At 37.3% G+C, this 21,401-nt stretch overlaps 1 protein-coding gene across 4 annotated transcripts in view; it reads right to left on the bottom strand.

Annotated features, from left to right (window-relative positions):
* Positions 1-3,924: 3,924 nt before the first annotated feature.
* AKAP12 (A-kinase anchoring protein 12) overlaps positions 3,925-21,401 on the bottom strand; it is a 76,859-nt gene continuing 59,382 nt past the window's right edge. For all 4 annotated transcript variants that reach the window (XM_088142038.1, XM_088142029.1, XM_088142047.1 and 1 more), the window contains 2 exons: positions 10,354-17,503; positions 3,925-7,102 (listed from right to left, as the gene is read on the bottom strand). In XM_088142038.1, the coding sequence (XP_087998164.1) occupies positions 10,362-17,503 (7,142 nt within the window). In that variant the 3' untranslated portion in view covers positions 3,925-7,102; positions 10,354-10,361. The remainder of the gene's footprint in view (positions 7,103-10,353; positions 17,504-21,401) is intronic.

The raw sequence follows: 21,401 nt of genomic DNA, 5'->3' as shown, positions 1-21,401 counted from the left end.
ACCATGAGGCGATAAGATTGGGCAATAGGAAAGTGTGATACATTATTAAGTATCTATCAAGTGAAGTTACAGTTCAGAAATCTAGAAGAGAAGTCTTCGGGGTTCATATTTTAAGCACAGGATTTAGGAGGGTGCATGGAAATAGCCACGCACGGTTAGCAGGGTTTAGCTTACTTCCTAAATAAATGGAAATGTTCCGGTTCCCCTTGCCATCAAATTATTGCCATCTGCATAGCTGAGGATAAGCAACCTGTAATGCTCCACATATGGTGGGTCAGCAACCCCCGTTATCTTCAGCTTATTCACACTGGTTAGAGCTAATTGGAATTGAAGTACTACATCATAGGGAGGGCCATGCAGGACCATCCCCTTCTGGTTATACAGATATGTGACAAGGGTGGAATTCCCAGTAGGCCCACAAGATCACATCAGTAGTACAGTAGCTGTATTTCAGCCAAGAGCAATTTTCCCCATGCTGGCTGATAATTATGTCAATTGTTCCAGCATAGCTCTGGGAAAGGCTGACGTACAGACCAAGTGGCAGATAGCAGGCAAACCTTTCGCGGGTACACTGCCCTATGCTTGTTAGGGACTTAAGAAATTAAAGCCAGTGGTCCTAAGAGTTTCATTCAGTCTATGCATGCAGCAGAAGCCAACTGTCAAGATGGGCTGTTTCAGACTACAGTTGTGGGTATCCTTTGCTTGGCTCCACTAAACAAATAAAACCCCTCCAAACCTGTTAAAAAACTAAACCTATATCCTATAATCTGGCTATATGACAAGATTTGAGAGCTTTCAGCTTCAAAATGTTAATTGCAATTTAACAGCACAGTTCCATGTGTGTTAAGTTGCATCCTAAATTAGTTATATTTGGTGGGATCCGGTTTCATGACAACTGATCTTGTTCTTAGGTGATTATTGGAACCAAGTAATATTCTCTCATATTACTGGGTTCATTCAGTAAAGGTGTCTGAGGTAGACAAAATCTCTCGAAATGATCAGTGGTGGAAAGAGTAAAAAGGTAGCAGAACAGACTGAAATGCATTTTATTTTGTGAATAGCAGAATAAAACTCAAAATCTTAATATTTGGCCTAATTATCTTCATGGTTTACATTAACTTCAGTATTTTCAGTGGCTTCCCTTTCACAGCAGCAGGAGTCAGTCTGAGTACATACTAGAAGTGATCCGAGATTTCTTTGGCCTCTGGAATTAAGACTGAAATTGAAAAATTCAGACAGATTTTACTTTGATGAAATCTTCTCTTTTGCTGAAGATCTTGGAGTGGGTGGGTAGGTGGTAGGTATTTGCCTGTCTTACAATAATGGATACAGGAAATATAATAAAATACAGGAAAAATATACAAATTCTCAATTTACTGCTAAATTTAGTTGCATATCTGGAAAAGGAGGCTGAAAAATATAAATGGAACATTAACTTCCTGAAGAGGGTAATAAATAATTTGGTGAAGACATTGTGATTGTTCACGGTGCTTTGTTAGCTGTCTTGGTTTAATTTATAACCTCAAAGCTGGATATAAGTAGTGGTCATTACTTTTTTCCATCAAAAATAATCAACCATTCCCTCACTGAAATGTTAAAATGTGGAGGCAGGAAAAGAAAAATAAATGGAAAAATTGTTCTCTTTCCATAGCCAATATGCTCCCAAACCTATCAGATGTTACAGAAGTATTGAAGTAAAACAGTATCCCCCCCCCGGCTTATTTTCACATAAAGGCCAAGCTGCTGCACTCACTAATAAATGTGGATGAAGAATTATGGCTGTTGTACCACTGCAAAATATAGTTGCAACTCCAATGCCAAGAAATTCAGGGTAAAGGAGATAAAATAAATGCTAAAGCTTAGAAGCTAAGAAGGCTCAAACCTAGTTATAACATGGATGGGAAACTACTAGGGGATTTTAGCCATACTGCTGCCAAGAAAACTACATGGACTCATCCATATGATTGTTAAACCTGAAGGAGTATTTATGCCAAGAAAATTTCATCACATTAGTGTTATTTGTTCCACAACAATAACTATTAATTACCAAGTGATCAGGTTCCTTTCTGTTCTTCAAAATTAGCCAAAATGTAATAATGTTTCATAACATCACTAAAACACAGAATCATTACCCTGGAAATCATCTTGGGCATTATGTATTATATGTGCTGTTACTACTGGCAAGAGCACAAGGAAAGCAGCCTCAATTTATTTGGCTGGTGGGGATCAAAGATGACAATTGTTACCTATTCTAAATATAAATATCTCTTGATCCTAAAACTGCATACTTAAACGTTTCTTAATTAGTATGGAATCTACTTCAAAACGATTCCATCCAGAACTGCATAGGGAAAGACCTCCTAAAAACTTGGTGCCACCATCAAATTGAAACGGCCCGAACAACATCTCTATCTGCCATTTACCAAGGAGTTTCGGAACTGTAGGCAGAGCTTTAAATAGTTCTCCAGATGTTCTTGCTAGACCATTAATGTATTTAACCCAACTGGTGCATGTTGTCCTGAATAATGGTGTGATTTTATGGTCACCCCCTTTTTTAAAAGTATAAAATAAAAATCAGTTCCCTGACTAAAGCTCTGGGGGCATCCAAAATCATTCTGCTCAAGCACAGATCCCGGTACTGCAATTCCATAGGCACCACACCCCCAAGAAATCACAACACAAGAATGAACTATTTGCATTTTATTTAGTCCATGAAAATCTACCTTAAAAACAACATAGAAAATCAAAATATAATTAATCCAATACAACGGATTAGAAGAAACTGCAAAAGCTTGGAGTTGTGGCACAAGCTAAAGTTTGCAGCATTGTCTAAGGATTTTTGAGGCCAAAGCAATACACTGTAACAAAGCGGTATCTGTGTGTGGAGGCATGCTCCCTGCACCATGACAAATTCTTTTGGTGCCTTGTGGTTTGTTTTGAGAACATTAGTTACAAGAAGAATGACTGGTTATATGATTTATGATCTGGGCAACACTTAGAAAGGCCACAGGTCAGGATCTTTTTTAAAAAGTCCCCAAATTAAGCACTTGTTCCTCAACTTCTAGTCAGTGACCATTGTACATTGTGATTACCAGATTTTATTTAAATGACGTTTAACTTCACATAGTTATCAACAACCTTAGAGTTATAAAGGCAGATATAAGGATAAAATCCAGGATTACATAGGTTATGCCACTGCTGTGTTTTGCATTATTGTTTCATTTGTTGCAGCTGTTGCAATATGGCTTTCCACACACAGATTATCGTTTGTATAAATAACTGGTTTCCCATTTGCTGTTAAAACTGTGTTGTAAAATTAAAGCAGCACTAAAAAATCTTATTTTGAGGCCGGTTGTACATAAGAAACCTTCTTTCCTCATCAAGCAGATCACGTAAAGAAAGTCTGTCAGGCAAGAGAGAATTCCAGAAATGGCGGGGGGCGGGGGGGTAGATCAGAGCTTACAATTTCAGTAGATATATTGAAAAAAATACACATCACAGGAATAATGTCATCTGAGTCTTACTCCTGCCTCTGCCTCTTCTTTTGGAGGACGCTTTCTCCCCAAGAAACATCCACGTGTTTGCCTGAAGAGAAAAAGCTACTTGTACAAGTAACCTAGCAAGTTGCTTGTAGGTATTTGCACAGTCAGGACAACTAACTGGTCATGCTGATGCTGATGTCCACACGACCATGTGTAAAAGCTTGCTCACACAGGCTCTTCCCCTGCAGCTGGCCATACACGTGTGTGGCAATCTGTAGCTAGCATGTCTGAGGACAACGAATTAGGATGAGGGGTACCAATTATTCAGGTGATATTTTCTTCATATGAACAATCTATAAAAAGAACTAATGAAAGTGAGAAACCTAACATCTTGCACCCAGAACAAAATTTGTAATTAATGCTTAAGATGGGGAAGATGATGTTATTAAAAAAAACACAAGTAATGTGGGGACACCCATTACTGAACACTTCACACTTTTTTGTACATGTTATAGGCACACAAATAGAATATCTAATTGATCCAGCAACAAGCTCCCACTTGTTTCCATCTTAGACTAAATTAAACCTTTTCACCTCTTCTATCATATTAAGGAACTGTGAGATGACAAGGCAGAAGTCCAGAAGGAGACCCATCTGTGTATATATACCACCAACTTTCAAGGAAAAAAGCTCTAAGGAGGCTACAGGCTGACTTATTCATTGGTTTTGAAAGATAAAATAACCTTCGTAAAATACCACTCAGCCGGAGTGAAAAGACTGTTTCATTATGCTCCTCTGTCGTGTCTCAGAAAGAAAGAGCCCATTACCTAACCATTTGATACTAGCAGCATATGCAAGCTTTTAATTTTTTTAGATTTGAAAAGAAATGTGTACACACAGTAGGATGAAGAAGTTACTTTTTGTTGGAAGATACTACTTTCACATTTTCAAATACTTTGATGAGGCCAATGTGTTGGAGAAAAGACCAGACTTTTTCATTACTCCAACAGAGATGAGGAAAGAAAGAGGTCAAATTGAATTTCCAGAGGGATGCTCTTTGGCAGGTTCAGGCTAGGTTGGCCATTCTGGCCAGAGAGAAACCACTCACTGCTGATATGACCTCTGCTTGCCTTTGGCACCACTTAATATATTCTGATGAGGAGACAGGCCAGTAAATGAAGTTACTAGGCCTTGTTTCTTCTCTCACGGATACATTTAGAACTCAAAAATGGTGCAGAAGATTTCATTACACCAAAGTGACTACCTTTGGGTACCTGGATTCCACTGGGCCCTGTATCAGTGAAGATAATCACTGAGACAGAAAAGTTGAGCTAAGTATAGGCTAAAAGAAACAGCCATTTATAATTTAAAAAGAAATTGTTTATATCTTGACATGGGGACTTATCCAGTATACTTTTTTAAAAAAAAATTCAAAGATGCCTAGTCACCATACTTTAGATGGCTTTTTCTTTAAGAAAAAAAAAAGAAAGGCATAACATCTTTCACTTTGAATTTGCACAAATCAGCCCACTGCAGTGTCACAATGCATGCCTAAAATTGCATATTATCATTTATCATAGTTGCCTTTATAGCCAAGCTGTTCCAGATATAATGTAGGATTAATTTTAAGAAACACTTGCCATTCCATATTTTAGTTGAATAAAAGTAGTACATTAGCCAAAAGTTATCCTAAGCTATAAAATGTAGATAGTAACCACTAGATGGTGCAGTCACATCAATGATCTTTCCATTTTATTATTCATTGTGCAGCTCTTAAAAGTATGCATTTATTTGGCTCACTTGGTTCATTTTCAAATAAATTATAATACAGGCAGGATAATGAACCTGCTGGATCTTGGAAAAAGCTCAGCTGGATAGGTGTGAAGAATACAAAGTGCAATTTAATTTGACCAGCTAGACAAGCTTGGGGACTAGAAGATCAAATCCTAAATAAGTTGAGTGTTTTAATTATTATTCAGTTATTTAGCATTTGAAGGTTGCCCATTTTGTATGAACAACTTATTATGATCTCGTACTATGAACTGCACTGAACAAAACTGAGTGTCTTTACTCCAGGCTTCCTAAGTTTTCTTATAATGCATTTATTCTGAATATGAGTGCAAACCTAAATGTAAGCCAAGTCTTTATTTAAATCACTTTTCAGAAATCACAGTGTACTAAGTGTATATAAGCATCATGAAACACATTTCCTAACTGGGGACGCAAATATAGAGAAGACATAATCTCTTGTGTATTTCTTTCTTTTTATGTTATGACATGGGTATGCTGCAAAAACAAGTCTTTTTTTTAATTGACCAATTTCTTTTCTTGATGGGCTAGAAGCTGGAAAAAATGCTTGAGGTTATGATACCAGATTTTTTAAAACTGATTCATACCTCAAGATGCACAATTTCAATTTGTAACTTATTTGATTTTTAAAGATTAATCTTCCTCTCAGGTGATTCTAGCAAAAATAAAACTATATTCAGACTTGAAAGTCACAACCCACTACCAACCTAGGCAAGATTAAGAACAATGGATTGGATCTAGCTTCTTTTCTGCTACTGGGAACATTCATTCTGCTCCAAATACTTTTGCTGTGGCACTATAGGGAGAAAGAGATTTCCCTTCTCCTGCAACTTTCATTATCAAGGCCACCACTATTCTGACAAGTTATCCCAATCCTCTGAGAGACAAGCGTAGGGAACAGTAGAGAGAGGGAAGAATCAACTCAGATGATTTCCAAACTTTCCAACAACAGAATTATGATGGATCCAATTCATTGAAATCATTCTTTTTAAGCCCACTTAATTCTGCATTCAGCTATAGCCAAATTGTTTGTAACATATATAGTACAAGGAGCATCATATTTAGAAATGGCATGAAGTATGAATTAGATTTACAATTTACTAACAGATCAAGAGAAATTGTATTGTTTGGCAATGACCTTTATGAAAGCAACATTTTGTATGCACAACTTATTATGATCTCATAATAATATATATGTCATAAAACATTCATTCTCACACTCCTCCAAGCAAATGGGAAACCACTGTCAAGTTGTTTGGAGCCATCTATGGTCAGTGATGGGTCACTCATAATAGTTCCTGGTCCAGACAAGTGAGATCATTTTCTTTCATTTTTTTCTTTCATTTTTTTCACATATAAAGAAGAGGAAATATACATTAAATCAGACTTTGCTTGAAGATATACACATAAATACACAAAGAATTGCAATCCAGTTTGGGAAACACTGGTAGAAAGGGAATCTCAGAAGATGCCAACTTCCTTTCCAGATTAAGAGACTGACATCATTTCAACAAAAATACTTCCTGCCCCTGTCCCTTATCCCACCCCAATCTATGTTATCAACAACAAAAATAAAGGTAAAAGAACATTGTGAAAGGAAGCGTTCACAATCAAAACTAAAGGAGGTGGCTCAAGCTCCTGATGGTGGCTCAGGATTGTCAGGTGCCTTCCTCAGAAAAACATCTGAAAGCATGGATGTGTTCTCACTGCAAAATCATTGGTCTTCAGCCTGTTTAAGCAGAATCCATCCTCTTCTGCTACCTTCTTCAGGTACTGGTCCCTCCAAATGTAAGAAGCAGCTTTCAACAGAACTGTTGGAACAGAAGAATCAAGATGTCAGAGCATCTTAACTAGTAATTTGCATCACTAACAAATCATAATATATTATTCTATAATCAAATTGGGATGCTACCTCAAGATAAGGCAATGTTAGTTCCACTTCTGCTAATTACTGTCTAGCAATATTATTCAAACCTGCCAGATGTACATAAGTTGGAAATGTAAGTCTTGGCCAGGCAGGGGACAGAAAACTCATGTACTGTATGTATGTATGAAGGTAACTGGGGGCATTCCCCATTTTGCCCATTTAATACCACTACTTAGAAAGCTACACTGTTTGTCTGTGGTCTTCTGGATGCATTTGAGGGTGCTGGTTGTCAATTTTAAAGCCTTACATGGCTTGGAGAGAGGGCTCTCTTCAGGGCTCTACTCTGAGAAAGTGTTACCACCAGGGTCCTTGAAAGTGGGCCTTCTTTGTCACCATCCCACTTCTATTTAGCCATTGGGGCAAAGTGGATATACCTCACTGCAATTTGTGATTGTATTGAGAGAGCATTTGTTCAGTGTAACAGGATGAATGATTATAAATATTGTGTTATGGATTGTTCTAATCTTTAATATTGATATGGAGTGTACATCCCTTAGAGTTGGTTGGGATTGAAGTGGCTAATAACCCTGAGTAACAACAAGAACAAGAACAATAATAAAGTAATAGCCTAAAAGCTCACAATTTTAAAAGATGAATACAGGTAATCCTCAACTTACCACCACAATTGGGACCAGAACTTCCATTACTAAGTGATGAGGTTGTTAAGTGAGTCATGCCTGATTTTATAACCAATTTTGCTGTGGTCGTTAAGCGAATCTGGCTTCCCCCATTAAATTTGTTTGTTGGAAGCCCCCTAGGAAGGTTGCAAATGGCAATCATGTGACCCTGGGGCACTGAGACTGTTGTAAATACATGCCAATTGCCAAGCACCTGAATTTTGATCATGTGACCACAGGGAATGCTGCAACTGTCATAAGTGCAAGGATTGGTCGGATGTCACTTTTTTCAGCACCGCCATAACTTTGAATGGTCTTTAAATAAATGTTTGTAAGTCAAGGACTACCTGTGTAGATTTTTTTTAAAGGACTCGCAGCATGTTTTTCAGCTAGGAGACAAGCCGTTGTTCGTACATGAAAAGTGTATCAGACTGCTTCTCAACCATTCCTTTCCTCCTGCTCCTCTTAGATAGGAGCAATTAATACAGCCCGCATTTCTGTTTCAAGCATTCTTATTACAGGATGTGTGCTTGACTTCACATCTGAAGAGAATGCTGTAATTGGTAGTGTTGCCACTAAGGCTGGTAACCTAGTCCACACATTCTCTATTATGCTAAAATCTAAAAAAAAGTGTTATGTGAAAATCTCCACTAGCCAAAAGTATGATAGGTGATGGTGGTCAATATCTACCAGCCCATCTGGTGATAACCATACCATATGGAAGACTGCAACTTGGAATGAAATGTACGCAAAAAGTATGAACGGATATCACCAAGATTGTTGTATGTACAAAAGTAGGAGTTCACAGACTGGTGATAATTGTATTATAATGAAAGAAAAGGGCTGAGTTTGGGGAAATATAGCACAACATTATGAATGACAGGTGACATCAGGGGAAGGATAGGAATAAGGCAGGGCAGTACAGAAAAAGTTATTGAGCCACCTGAAGAACCAAGAATAAATAAATGAGAGAATTAGTGAAGGATACAAGGGTGATGAGAGATTTTGATTATAGGACAGACTATTACCAGGATTTTGGGAAAAATGGAATGGAAGAAAAAAGTTTTTTTAAAAAAACCACTATGAGAAACCAGAACAGCAGCAGTAAGAAGAGAAGGTACTGTGCAAAAAGGTAGACATATTAATCTCTCTGCAGATTTAATGGAATTTGGATGGAAAGAAACAGGATGTGGAAGCTGCTTGGAACACTATGAAAAGAATCACATGTATGTAGTTAGATTCGTGGGAAATATTTAAAAGGATGTTTTCTGGAATGATAAAGTGAAAGAGGATGTGAATGAGAAAAATCTCTTAATGTATACATAGAAAAAAATTGTTGCAAAAAATGTTGTCGAAGTTAGCCAGGAATAGTTAAGATTTTAAAAGGCAGAGAAAATGAAGAGCAATTTTAATTGAAATAAAAAGTTGTTTTGAAAATGAGCTTCCAGCAAAGTGAATAGAATTTTTTTTTAAAGTGATAATTTGGAATGAAACTCAACTGAGGGATACTGGGATGAGTATTTTAGAGATTTGCATGGGAAGGGTTCTGCTGAACTGAAACAAATGGCATAAATTGGTGAAATGGAAGTCACAAATGCAGTGAGGATGTTGAAAAATTTTAAGACTGCAGGTGCAGAGGGTGTTAACCAGAAAACTGTTAAAAATGGCTGTTCACCGTCTAACGTGTGTGAAAACTACATTGTGCCTGATGATCCTCAGTCAGCCTAATTAAGCAAGTTAGAGGTTCAGACAACTGGAGTTCAGCCCTCTAGAAGGCTACCAGATGGCGCTGTCTTTTGCATGATATGCCTTCTCCAAAGTTATAGAGCTGGTAGCAGGAATCCTTACTGAGCAATGAGGTAAATGTAGAAACATCACAATTTCATATGTGTAGAGAAATTTACTGCTGTAAAGAAAATATTCATAGGAAAATAAAGATGTGGAAATCAAATAACAATAATAAGTGAATAAACATCCAATACATTAAGGCATAATCACCCTTAAAAAGTATGCCATCAGTATCTTTTAAGGAGGATGACAAAATAGCAGCTCTGTGATATATAAGCAAATGGGCATCAACTACAGCAATTTTTTCCCAGCCTGCACTGTCCCATTTTGTTGGATTACAAACTCCCAAATTCTCAGCCTGGATGGCCTTTGGTTATAGTAGCAGGGAATGAGGAGAGATGGCAGTGCCACACATTTGGGAGACAGCAAGTTGGGAACAGCTATGCTGAGGTCATACTTTGCCTGCTCAACAAACTCTGTGGAAAGTCTTCTTTACTGGAATTAGGACAAGTCCCTCAAGCAGATATCCAAAATTTTATTTTAGCCATTTACTTTTTCCCCATTTCAGATCAGTTGATTTTTTAGTATGAATTATTTAGTCATTATGTATTGTTCTGAAAACCAGAAATATATGAATATACTGCATTTTATCTTGTTGATAAAATCTGAAAAGAACTAATTATTTCTTATTTAAATTACTGCAGATGAAATATTTTAGTGAAACACTTACATAAAACCTCAGGATTCTCTGAGTTTTGCCTGAAGCTGTGGACTTTCACAAGATGTGAAATCTTCCTCTTTATGCATCTCAGGAAATTCTGTCGATTGGCTGTAATCTTCTTTTCTCTTCCTGTGAGTCTGATGTTGTATTAACTTTTCTTGGTTTTCTACTATTAGCCCAACTTCTAAATCCATTATTGTTGATTGTTCTATTTGAAGAGATCCTTTTGGTAGATCTCTTGAGACAATACTTCCTAGCATGTTTTTTTGAGTCTCTGTTGAAACAGCTGTATCCATTTCTAATTGAGGCTTTGAGTCACCATTCTTCCTTTCTGTTTCATTTACAATGTCTTTCACAGTTTCAAGATCAGCATCTGTCTTTCTGGAACTCAATTTTTCTCCATTTTCAGATTCAGTAGAACTTAAAGGCATTTCTTTTGCTACTCTGATGGCTTCTTTTTTCTCTGCAGTTACAGATGTTGGCTGAATTTCATGAGTTTTCTCTTCAGCCACAGAAATCTGCTGACTAACTTGTACATCTTCCTGAATTCCAGATTCATTTCCACTCACTAGACATGCTTCACTCTCCTGCTTTAAAGAAGAAATGGCCTCTTCTGTTTGCTCCAATTTATCAACTGCATTCTGGATTATTTTCTGCACAATTTTTGAACTCTGAGACTCTATTGTTACAGACTGAACATCTTTTGGTAATTCAGTAGAGGGGCTTCTTTCTGGAGTCATCACCTTTTGCTCACTTTCTTCATTAGTTGAAGATTCTGGGAGCTCCATTTTCGAAGTGGAATCAAATACGCACTTCTGGAGTAAGCCTTCTTTGGTGCATCTTACTGCTGATAAAACTGATTCTTCTATCACTGAATCTATTTTCTCTGAAAATGCCACTGCATCAGGATCAGGATACAGAATTCCAGATTCTGAATGAGCAAAGCTTCTAAACTGTATTGTTTTTGATGCTGGCTTTTTTGGCTCTTGTAGTGAAGTCTGCAAGGTTTCAGTTGATGTTTCTGTAAGTGTGACATGTTCTGCAATGACACGCTCTTCTGCTGCAGCTGTTATGGTTACAGAAGATATATAATCTGCATAACTTTGCAAATCATGAATATCAGTGCCAGCATCCTCCTGTTGCTCAGTGAAAGGCTCTTGTATAGGAGCTGCATAAAGCACACCACCTGCAGCAAGTTCAGGTTTTTGTACTGCCTTGTCTAATTCCATTATTTGAACCATCTCTAATAATTGTAGTGTTCCCTGGCAGCCTTCTGAAGCTGCTTTAGACTCTGAAGGTGAACGCACTGTTTCCACAGGCAATTCCTCAAGATGTGTTTCAGTCTTTACAGAGGTATCACTCATATCTGCCTCTTGGACTTCTGATTTTATTTCTGGCAGCTCCCTCTCTCTCTTTTTTTCCAAAATAACATTTGAGACAACACTTTCTATAAATCTAGAGTCTGAGATGAGGAGGTCCCCTTCTTCTTCACTCATGACAGCTTCAGCTACAATTTTTCCTGCAGATTCTCTTCCAGCTGGTAGCTTTCCATTTCCCAACTCATTTTTAACAGAATTCAAAGCTTCCTCATTTTCCAGAGTTTCAGCAGCTCCCTTAGTCTTGCTGTATTGGGGTTCCAAATGGATGAGTGTATCTTCCTTTTCATTCTGCATAAGGCCTTCAGACACACCAGTGTCTATGGCCTCAGTCTCTGAAGGAAGTACTAGTAATTTCTTTTGCATACGGATCTCAATCCCACTTTCCTCAGTACATTTTGATTCCTCAAGCGTGACATCTTTTAGTTCTTCAGTTCCTGAGGCTTTCGCTGAAATTCTTTCTGTACATTGTAATGGAAAAGTAAGATTGGGATCTTCGACATATTTCTGGATTTGATCCATGGCAGTCTGCACAGGTGCTGAAATGTGAAGTAGGTCCCTTTCAGAAGGTTTTTCAAGTACAGCCTCTTCTGTTGGTTTTTCTGCAGTAGAAGAAGCATCTTTTTCTTCTCTCCTTGAAGGCTCATTGGAAACAACAGCATCACAAATTTTAGATAAAGAATCCCCAGAATCTTCCACCTCAGACTGAATTCTGACCTCGTTCATCACATTTTGCAGAGTCTCCTTCAGTTCTAATTCCCTACCGATGGCTTCGGTTACCATCATTCCATCTGACTGTTCTGTGGGGATCTGTGCGGCCCTCTGTTCTGCAGGGACATCTGCATTTGCTTTTTCATCCACTTTCTCTGTGAAGACTTCCACACCAGCCTTTGTGTCCACCTTCTCCATGGAAGCTACTACTTCCTCTGTGAAGAGCTCAGTTACTGTTTTTTCTACAGTGGATTCAGCTGCTGCCCCCTCTGTTAAGTGCTTTCTATCAGCTGGAAGACAATTGAGTATGTCACTCTCATTCTTAGCAATCTCTGCATCCATATTTTCTGCATAGGACTTTATATCCCCTTTCATTGCAAAGATCTCCCCATTCAATTTTGCATCTGCCTGATCCTGTAGGGGCTCTATTATTGTCTTCCCTGCAGGGACATCTGCTTCTACATCTGCATCTGTTTTCTTTTTGGAAGCTTCCTCGTCTACCTTTGTATCTGCCTTTTCTACAGGAACCCCTGATTCTAACTTTGCATCTATCTGTTCTGTGGAAGTTTCCACAAACACTGTTCCATTTACCATCTCTTCAGGAACGCTTACTTCCACTTTCTCAATCTTCTCTACATCTACCTCTACATCAATTTTACCTTGACACACTTCCCTTTCCAACTTTGTATGTGCCTTCTCTGCAGAGAGTTGTGCTTCTTCCTCTTTTAGGTGATCCTCAATAATCACTTTTTCTGTGGGAGACTCTGTTTTTGCTTTCTCTGTGGAGAGTTCCATGTCTACTTTTAATTCTGCTTTTTCCGCCAGGACCTCTGCTTCCCCACTTTGTACCTGGGACTTTATTTCCAGTTCCTCTACATGGTCATTTATTACTTGGGCCTCAGCCTTTGCATTCAGCTTGTGGACATCCATTTCCATCACTTGAGGGGACATCTCTTTTTCCATGGTCTCTGCAAGAATCTGGGTTTCTTCATAGAGTAAGAAAGGTTCTGTTTTCACATCTGTCTGAGAAATCCTGGATTCGAATTTCTGCAACTGAACCTCAGGTCCCACCTTCTGTATATGGGCTTCATTTTTTAAAGAGGTGCAAGAGTCTTTGCTCTGTACACATGCCTCAACTGCAGCTTCCTCTGTACTTCCCGTTTCTGTACCAAATGCAACATCTTTAACTGTACTTGGTGGAACTTCAGTGAGCTGGCTCTGGATAGCTGCTTCAGGCACAAATACTTCAGTCTGTGGAGATTCTGTTAAAAGACCAAAATCTCTTACTTCATTCTGTGCAACAGCCTCATTTACTTCTACTAAAATTATTTCTGAGGGCTGTGATTCTAAGTCATATAAGTTGTTTTGTATTTCTTCCTGTTTCTGATGTACCTGAGACTTCTCATCACATGTTACTTGTTCTAATTCATCCATTTCTGGAACACTCTCTGTAACCTTATTTTGAGTAGTTTCTTCTAAATTCATTATGATTTCCTGCATTGTATCTGTACTCTTGTACTCTTCACTGTCCATTTCTTTTAATAACATTTGTTGCTTTTCAAAGGTGTCACTAACTTCTATTTCTGGTTGCTCGTCAGGGGTTACTGTGACAATGACAAATCCTTCATCAGATTTTTCTTCAACTGTCTGTTCTCCAATTATGTCTTCATATTGTTTTACAGATTCTTGTTCAGTCTTTGGATGATGACTTTCAACCAACTCCAAGCTAGTGATCAGTTCTGACTCTTCTTTCCCTTCTACTAACATTTCATTACTCTTTTTTAACACCTCCTTCAGACCATCTTCTTTAACTTTAATCTGAGTTTCACAGCTTTCTGTAACTTCATTAATTTGAACAACCTCATTTAATGGCAATTCCACTTCTTTAGATATGGCAGAAATTTCATGTCCAATTTTCTCAGCTGATAATGGCTGAACTGTTACTTCTGTCAGATCTTCACTAATCCCCTTTCCATCGGACAATTTAATTCTTTCAGCAACTACTTGCAACCTTTCCTGTGTTTGTTTGTTTAATTCTTCTAGATCTTGCTCACTTTCCTCTATCTCCTGCACTGGTGTAGCTATTTCTGTAGTATCAGGGGACTCAGTTAGCCTTGAAACTGCTGAAACCATTTCAGTTGTCTCTTCAGCACAAGATATTTCAGTTGTTTCTTCAACGCCTGAAGCTTCTTCTCGAGCTGTAACTGCTTCTGAGGTTAACTCCAGTTCACTGACTATAGTATCACCACTAATATTCTTTCTCATATGTGGTATAAGTTTAGTAACCACTACTGTTTCTTCAACAATTCCAGTTCCAGAAATCTGCTCAGATTTTTTCTCATCTTCATTCACATGTTCAATAGACTCTGTCACAGCAGCTGATATCCAAGATGGTGATCTTTCTTCAATACTTGTAACTGCTCTCTCACCCTCTACCACTGAGACAGCAACTGCATGAACTAATCCTTCACTGGCCTGCTCAATTATTAATGTACTTTCTGACTTTTCTATATTTTGACTTGAAGTTTTCTTATCTTCTTGCTCTGTTTTTTGAGCTACAAATTTCTCTTGCTCAGCAGCTTCATACTCTGATAAAGGAACAACTGCCGGAACATCAGAGTCCTCCTCGTTTGTTCCTGTAATTTCTTCTCCAGCTTCTTGAACAGGAACATGTTCTGGTATTCCATCAGATTTTTTCTTCCTACGACCAGGCATTAATTTTTTAAATGAAACCCAGGATTCTTCTTTTCCAGCATCCCCATCTAAGGTAGCATGTTCTAAACTTGGAACTGTGGTGGGTTCATCATTTTTCTCTTCCATCTTTGTTTTAGATTTTCTTCTTGGAGTTACTAGTCTTTTAAAAGATTCCCATGTCGAAACACCCTCTGTTTCAGACGGGCTTCCTGCTTGTTCTGGTGAAGAATTTCCTTGTCCTTGATCACTTTCCTGTGAGTTAGTAAAGATAATGTCATGTACTGCTTCTTTATTTGGTGCACCTTCATCTAATTTTTGTCCATCTTGAGCAAGTCTTTGTCCTACTTCTTCATCAGAAGATGAAGATTTTCTGGTTCTTTTCTTTGATGAGCCTACGCAGATTAAAGCTTCCCATGACACAGAAGTATCAACTTTTCTCTTGGGCTCATCTGCACTTTTTTCTATTTTTTGTTCCTCATCATTTTCTTTAATATCGTCCTGTTCATCATTAGGTGCACTTTCAGTTGAAGACAAAGTAGCACTCTTTGTCTTATCAAGTTCTTCTTCTCTGTCACTTTCAGAAAGTCTCCTGACACGTTTCTTAGGAGTCACCATTTTTTTAAATGATGCCCATGGTGTAACACTTTCTCTTTTCTTCTCTGCATCTGAAGGAGATCCTTCTTCCCCTTCAGGAATCTGTGCAGCTTCTGAGGCCTTTTCTACAGATTCCATCATTTCTTCAGGGGAAGAAGCAGAGCTTTCTGCCCTTGGGTCGTCTGGGCTTTCGGCAGAATCAGACAACTGCTGTATTTGCTCTGCTGCTTCCCCTAGCTTAGCTTCTTCTTTCTTTCCTTTATGTTTCTTTCCCGACAATTTCTTTAAGCCAGTCCCTGTGAAAAGCTTTTTCAAAGGGCTGCCTTGCATCTTGGCTTTTTCTTGGGATGACAGCAATTCCACCTCACTTGTTATGCCTTCTGGAGCTTTGTGTGTTGCTGCATCAAGGTTGTTTGGATCTGTTTGCCTGAAGTGTTCCTTCACTATTTCAGGAACGGTTTCTATGATTTTTAACTGTTCAACGGTGTCAACAGTGGGTTGCTCTTTCTGAAAGTCATCCTTTGTTTTGACTAATTGTTCAAGAACCAGTTGTTCTTTTTTAGTTGTTTTGGGTTCTTCTTTTGTCACAACCTCTGTAGGTTTTTCATCAAAAATTTCTGTGGCCAGAGGAGCCTTTGGTTCTGACTTTTCTTCTATTATTTCAAAAGGTTCCTCAGGCTTTTCTACTGTTACTGGAGACAATGAATCAGATTGGTTTATTTTTTCTTCAAATACTTCATTTAACAAAGGAGCTCCCAGTTCTGTTTTTTCTTCAGACAACGCAACAGTACTTTGCTCTAAGCCTATTAGACTCTCTTGCACCGGTTCCAATTTTTCCTCTAACTCCAGGTCAGTCTTCCCTTTCAAGCTTATATCAACTTCTTTATTTATATTTTCAGCCACTTCTTCTGTTGATGGTTGCTCACCGGGAGTAGCAGCTTCTTTCAGATTGGTTTCTGTTGAGACTTCTATCATTTTTGTTTCTTCTTCTCTCTCTTTCTCACTTTCCATTTTCACATCACTGGCTTCTAAAGAAACTTCTGTCCTATCTTTTTCTGGTGAGAGTTTTTCTTTTTCTAATTCTTCTTTAGTAACTATTCCTTCTATTGTCATTTCTTTTTCTGATTTTTGCTCTTGCTTTTCTTTCTCAGTTTGCGGTTCCTCTTCTTTAGGTTTTCTGAAGCTTGTCCTTTTTCTAAACCCAGCCCAACCCTGAGTAAAAAACTTTCTTAGGGGTGACGCAGTTTCACTAGTTAATGGGCTTACTGGAGACTCTGGAGACTTATTCCCATTCGTTTTAATTTCTGCCTCTTTGCTTTCTGCTTCAACAGGGCTTTCTGCTACTTTCTCAGAGGTTTTTTCTTTCATCTCCTCAGTCTGAGTTTCTTCCTCAGTCTTCTCTACAAAGTCAAGTATTTCACTTTGTGTGGCTTCTTCCTCTGTCTCTGTCTTGAATTCTTTATAATCTCCAGCTCCATCATATGACCCTTCTGTGACCTCTGCTTTTACATTCAACAGCTGAACAGGTTCCATTTTCTCTGTTTTATCCTTTTTAACTGTAAATTTGAATCCAACTAATTTAAAAACCTTTTTAAATCCAACATCATTTGATGGAGATTCACTAGGTTGCTCTTCTTTTTCTTCTGATGGCAGCTGTTTATTAGCATCTTCTATGTCTTTCTGTTCGTCATCATTTGATTTATCATTTAATTCTGGTGGGTTAATCTCCATATTTTCAGTAGACTCCTCTTTCAGAATCACATTTGCAGCTTCTCTTTGACCAACTGTAAAAGATATTCAAAGGTGGTAAGAATTTAGAAATGCCATTATTATAATTAATTAATTACATGTGGAAGTACAATAATCCCTTATTCTGTTAACCTATACAGTTTTCTAGAAGTAAGTTCCAATCACACTGCAGCTATTATGTTAAGTGTATTGAAGTTAATGAGTATATGTGGATTTAAGTCTCACTTCATTTTTGCAGTGATAAATTTTGTATTTATAATAAGAAAACCAGTAATAAACATAATTTCTAAGAAAATTTCAATTCAGGGTTGGTTTGTTAGCTTACCATTTGTTTCTTGAATGCTTACTAACACACAGTTTTCTTCATTAAGTCACATCCTTTCTAAAGAAATGAAATTTAGATATTAACAAGTACAGTGCTCAGGAACTAAGCTGGAAAGAGTTTTGTAGTACAAAATCTGCTTTGTTTAAAAAATATTTTGAGAAGCAGCAGCTTCTTAACTGATTATATGTTCTAGGAGAAAAGGTAGAGTGTCAGTAATGGAATTTATAAGAAAAATATGGATAATAGAAAGTTGTAGTTTATATATGGGATATATGGATAAAAATGATTTTGCACAATATAGATTGGAAAGGTGGATAAAACATGTCTTACTTCTCATGTTTTGACATAGTAATTCTACATCCTGACATCCTTCTTTCAAATTTTAAGAAGAATATATTTTAATGATAATTTCCATGATTTTTTATGCAAGCTATGTGTTATGACTCTGCACACTTCAAAAATGGTTCAAAATAAGTGCTTCAGACCTTGTGCAAGTAAGGGACAGCTCATAATATAATTCTTAAAGGAGCTGAAATGGTTTTTCAGGCTTGTATGGAAAAGGGATCATGTGCTTTAACAAACAACATAGAGGTGATTACACAAGGCCTAAGTACTTCTTCCAAATAATTTTCAAAGAACACACTGTCCTCGTCTGTAGGAATGGGGCTCTATTTTGTGTGGATAATGCGATCGTGAGGTTGTGCAGTGTCAGAAACAGGCCAGTGGCATAGCTTCACTTTTAATTAATTATGTAGTTGTCTGAAAGATGCTCAAATTGTGGTCTGATATACAATTTTTGAATGAGTAGTTACTGAACTCATTATTAATATCCTGAACATTGTACATAATTTTTTGTATACAATTCCGGTTATGCTCCAAGTTGAAGCCTAGAGCATTAGAACCCATTTTTCCCCAACCATTTTCTCTGTTATCATTTTATCTTTCAAAGCCCTCATACTATAGATCCTGTCTTTGGGAAATGAAACATTTGATGGAGACCATTATGATTTATTCACTAGAAGCATTTTTTAAAACCCGAAACAGCTTCCAGAGAGGACATTCAATAAAACAAGGAGACACCTGCCTAGGGAATACATTTCAAAATACATAAAAGGGTGAAAGAGAGAAAAGAGCATTAGCAATGTTAGTACTGTATTTAGTATGTGCTTATCTCTAAGCACAGTACAAGACCTATTTCTGCTACCACCACCCACAGCAACCCTGTGAGGTAGGTTGGGCTGAGAGAGTGATTGGCCCAAAGTCACCAAGTGGGCTTTGATGGCTGAGGCTAGAACAGAACCTTCGTTTTCTCCATCCTAGCGTATTACCGTAACACTATAGTACACTGGCTCTACAAGATGAAAAAAAAACCTTGTAAATTTGGACATGATTTCTTAAAGAGATGAATTTTTTCAAGATTTCTTACATTTCTATAGCATCAATCAGAAAATCATGCAAAAACAAAAAAAAATTGACAATGATTTGAAACAACTTGAATCAAGACACAAGCAGAACCCATGTTAGCACATTACAAAAAGTTATGGAAATGTGTAAATCACTAGATCTTTTGGAAACAAAGGAGACTTAGCAGAAGATAAATTTCGCCAAATAGGAGTATTTCAAGAAAGGTAATAAATCAGACTAATTATTAGCTTATCAACTGAGAAAAAAACTGAAGAAGAAAATGATCATCTCAAATCTGGGATGATAAGAAGTACATTTCAACTGCAGATGAGGTGACGAACCAGTTTTTTCATCAGACAGACTTCCTGCAGTACACTATAAGCCTTTCAAAGAAATCCTAATAAAACTGTTAACTCAGGTAATTAATGAACTATAGCAATGCCAAACAGTTCCTCCTTAATGGCAAGAGGCTTTTATATCTCTTATATATAAAGAAGGGAATGATCCAACCTTCCAGTGTCATCCAGACCTATTTCTTTATTGAATGCTGATTCAATAAAGCATAAACATTTTAACAGCTATCCTGATAGGAAGATTAAATACTCTCCTAGCAGACACAATATGCTCTTAACAGACAGAATTTGTTCTGAAACAATGAAAGACAAGATACATTTTGAATGTTATTGATTATAGTAATCAGAAAAATACAAAAGCAGAAATTGTGTTTCTTGATGCAGAAAAAGCTTTGGATAATTTGGAATGGTCTTTTACGCTTTTGGTGTTGAAGTTGATGAACTCTGGCTCAATTTTTTAAAATCATGGATTCAGAAACAAAGAGCAAAGATAATAGCAAATGGATTTAAAAGTATAACTCCAGTCTTATTTCCTCTGGCTTCTATAGTAAATATATAATTTCATGAAGAAGAAAAATTGATCAACAGAGAGAAAACTCTTACAACCTGCAAGATTTAACTATTAACAAAACCAAAAAATGTAATCATTAAAGGTTTTCTCCTTAGAATGGTTAGAAGTGTCTTCCTGGTTTCAGTATCTCCAAATACTCCAGAAAGAATTACAAAAACAAGGTAGTGAGCTTGCAGACTTGACTGAATTTTAAATTTTGTGTTATACCGTATTTTTCCGACTATAAGACAATACATTTTTCTAAAATCCTTACGCTAAAAATTGAAGGGCGTCTTATTCAAGGAAGTCAGCCGAGGAGGGAACCGCGCAGTTGCAAAACTGCCCATACTTTGTGTCTACAAACAGGCTTCCTCCTATTTCTAGCCTCCAATCATGAGTGAAATAGCTTGACTCTGCAAACAGACTTCCTCCAATCACAAGCCTGATGTAACTGACGTCAACTGATGCTGAACAAACCAATTAGAGGAAGTCTGTTTGCAGAGACAAGCTATCGGCAGTTTCACTCGTGATTGAATGTAATCAGTTATGCAAAAGAGCATGGAAATAGAGCTGCAAAGAGACGGTTTGGACCTCCTCCCACCGAGTGTATCAGGTCAATGTTAACTAATTACTAAATAAAAATGTGTTCTGCACTATCTTTAAAATATTGATTTCTTAATTTTGGGTTGGAAAAGTAGGGGTCGTCTTGTACATGGGGGCGTCTTATTGATGGAAAAATACAGTAATTCAGAACATGTAAGTTAGGGTTTACATACAAGTTGCTACTGAAATATGATTTGGAGACTGAACAAGTTAAATGATCAAATGTATACAGGACAACTGATACACAACAATGGGAGTATCAGTTCATCCACTGGTACATTACTCTAATGCTGATTGCTAAAATAGACAATGCAGATTCAGAAAATTGTTGGAAATGTAAAAATCAAGTTATAATGTTTTACCATATCTGGTGTCATGAAGTACTATTTGGGATGAAACAAGGCATGAATGTTGATTTTTTACCAGTTTTTTTTTAAGTAAATATTACCAAACTTTATATACACTTTATATACAAAATACACTGAGCTGACTTTATATATGATAACTGATACCAGAATATCAGTTTTTTTGTTTTATGCTGGAAATCACATTTAATTCCTTCATTGGAGTGTCAGGGAAAAACCACGTTAAACACAGGAGACAGACACACCAGAACATAAGTCACTTCAAAGCAACTTAAAACTATGGAAGTATGCACCAATGCTTAAAATAACTTCATACATCAGAAACAAGACTGA

This window comes from Python bivittatus, unplaced genomic scaffold, assembly GCF_059951505.1.
Source record: "Python bivittatus isolate LINGU-HERP-01145 unplaced genomic scaffold, Pbiv_v1 ctg000020_np1212, whole genome shotgun sequence".
Classification (NCBI taxonomy): domain Eukaryota; kingdom Metazoa; phylum Chordata; class Lepidosauria; order Squamata; family Pythonidae; genus Python; species Python bivittatus.
Note: the sequence above shows the minus strand (reverse complement) of the source record. Positions and strands in the feature narration are given on the sequence as shown.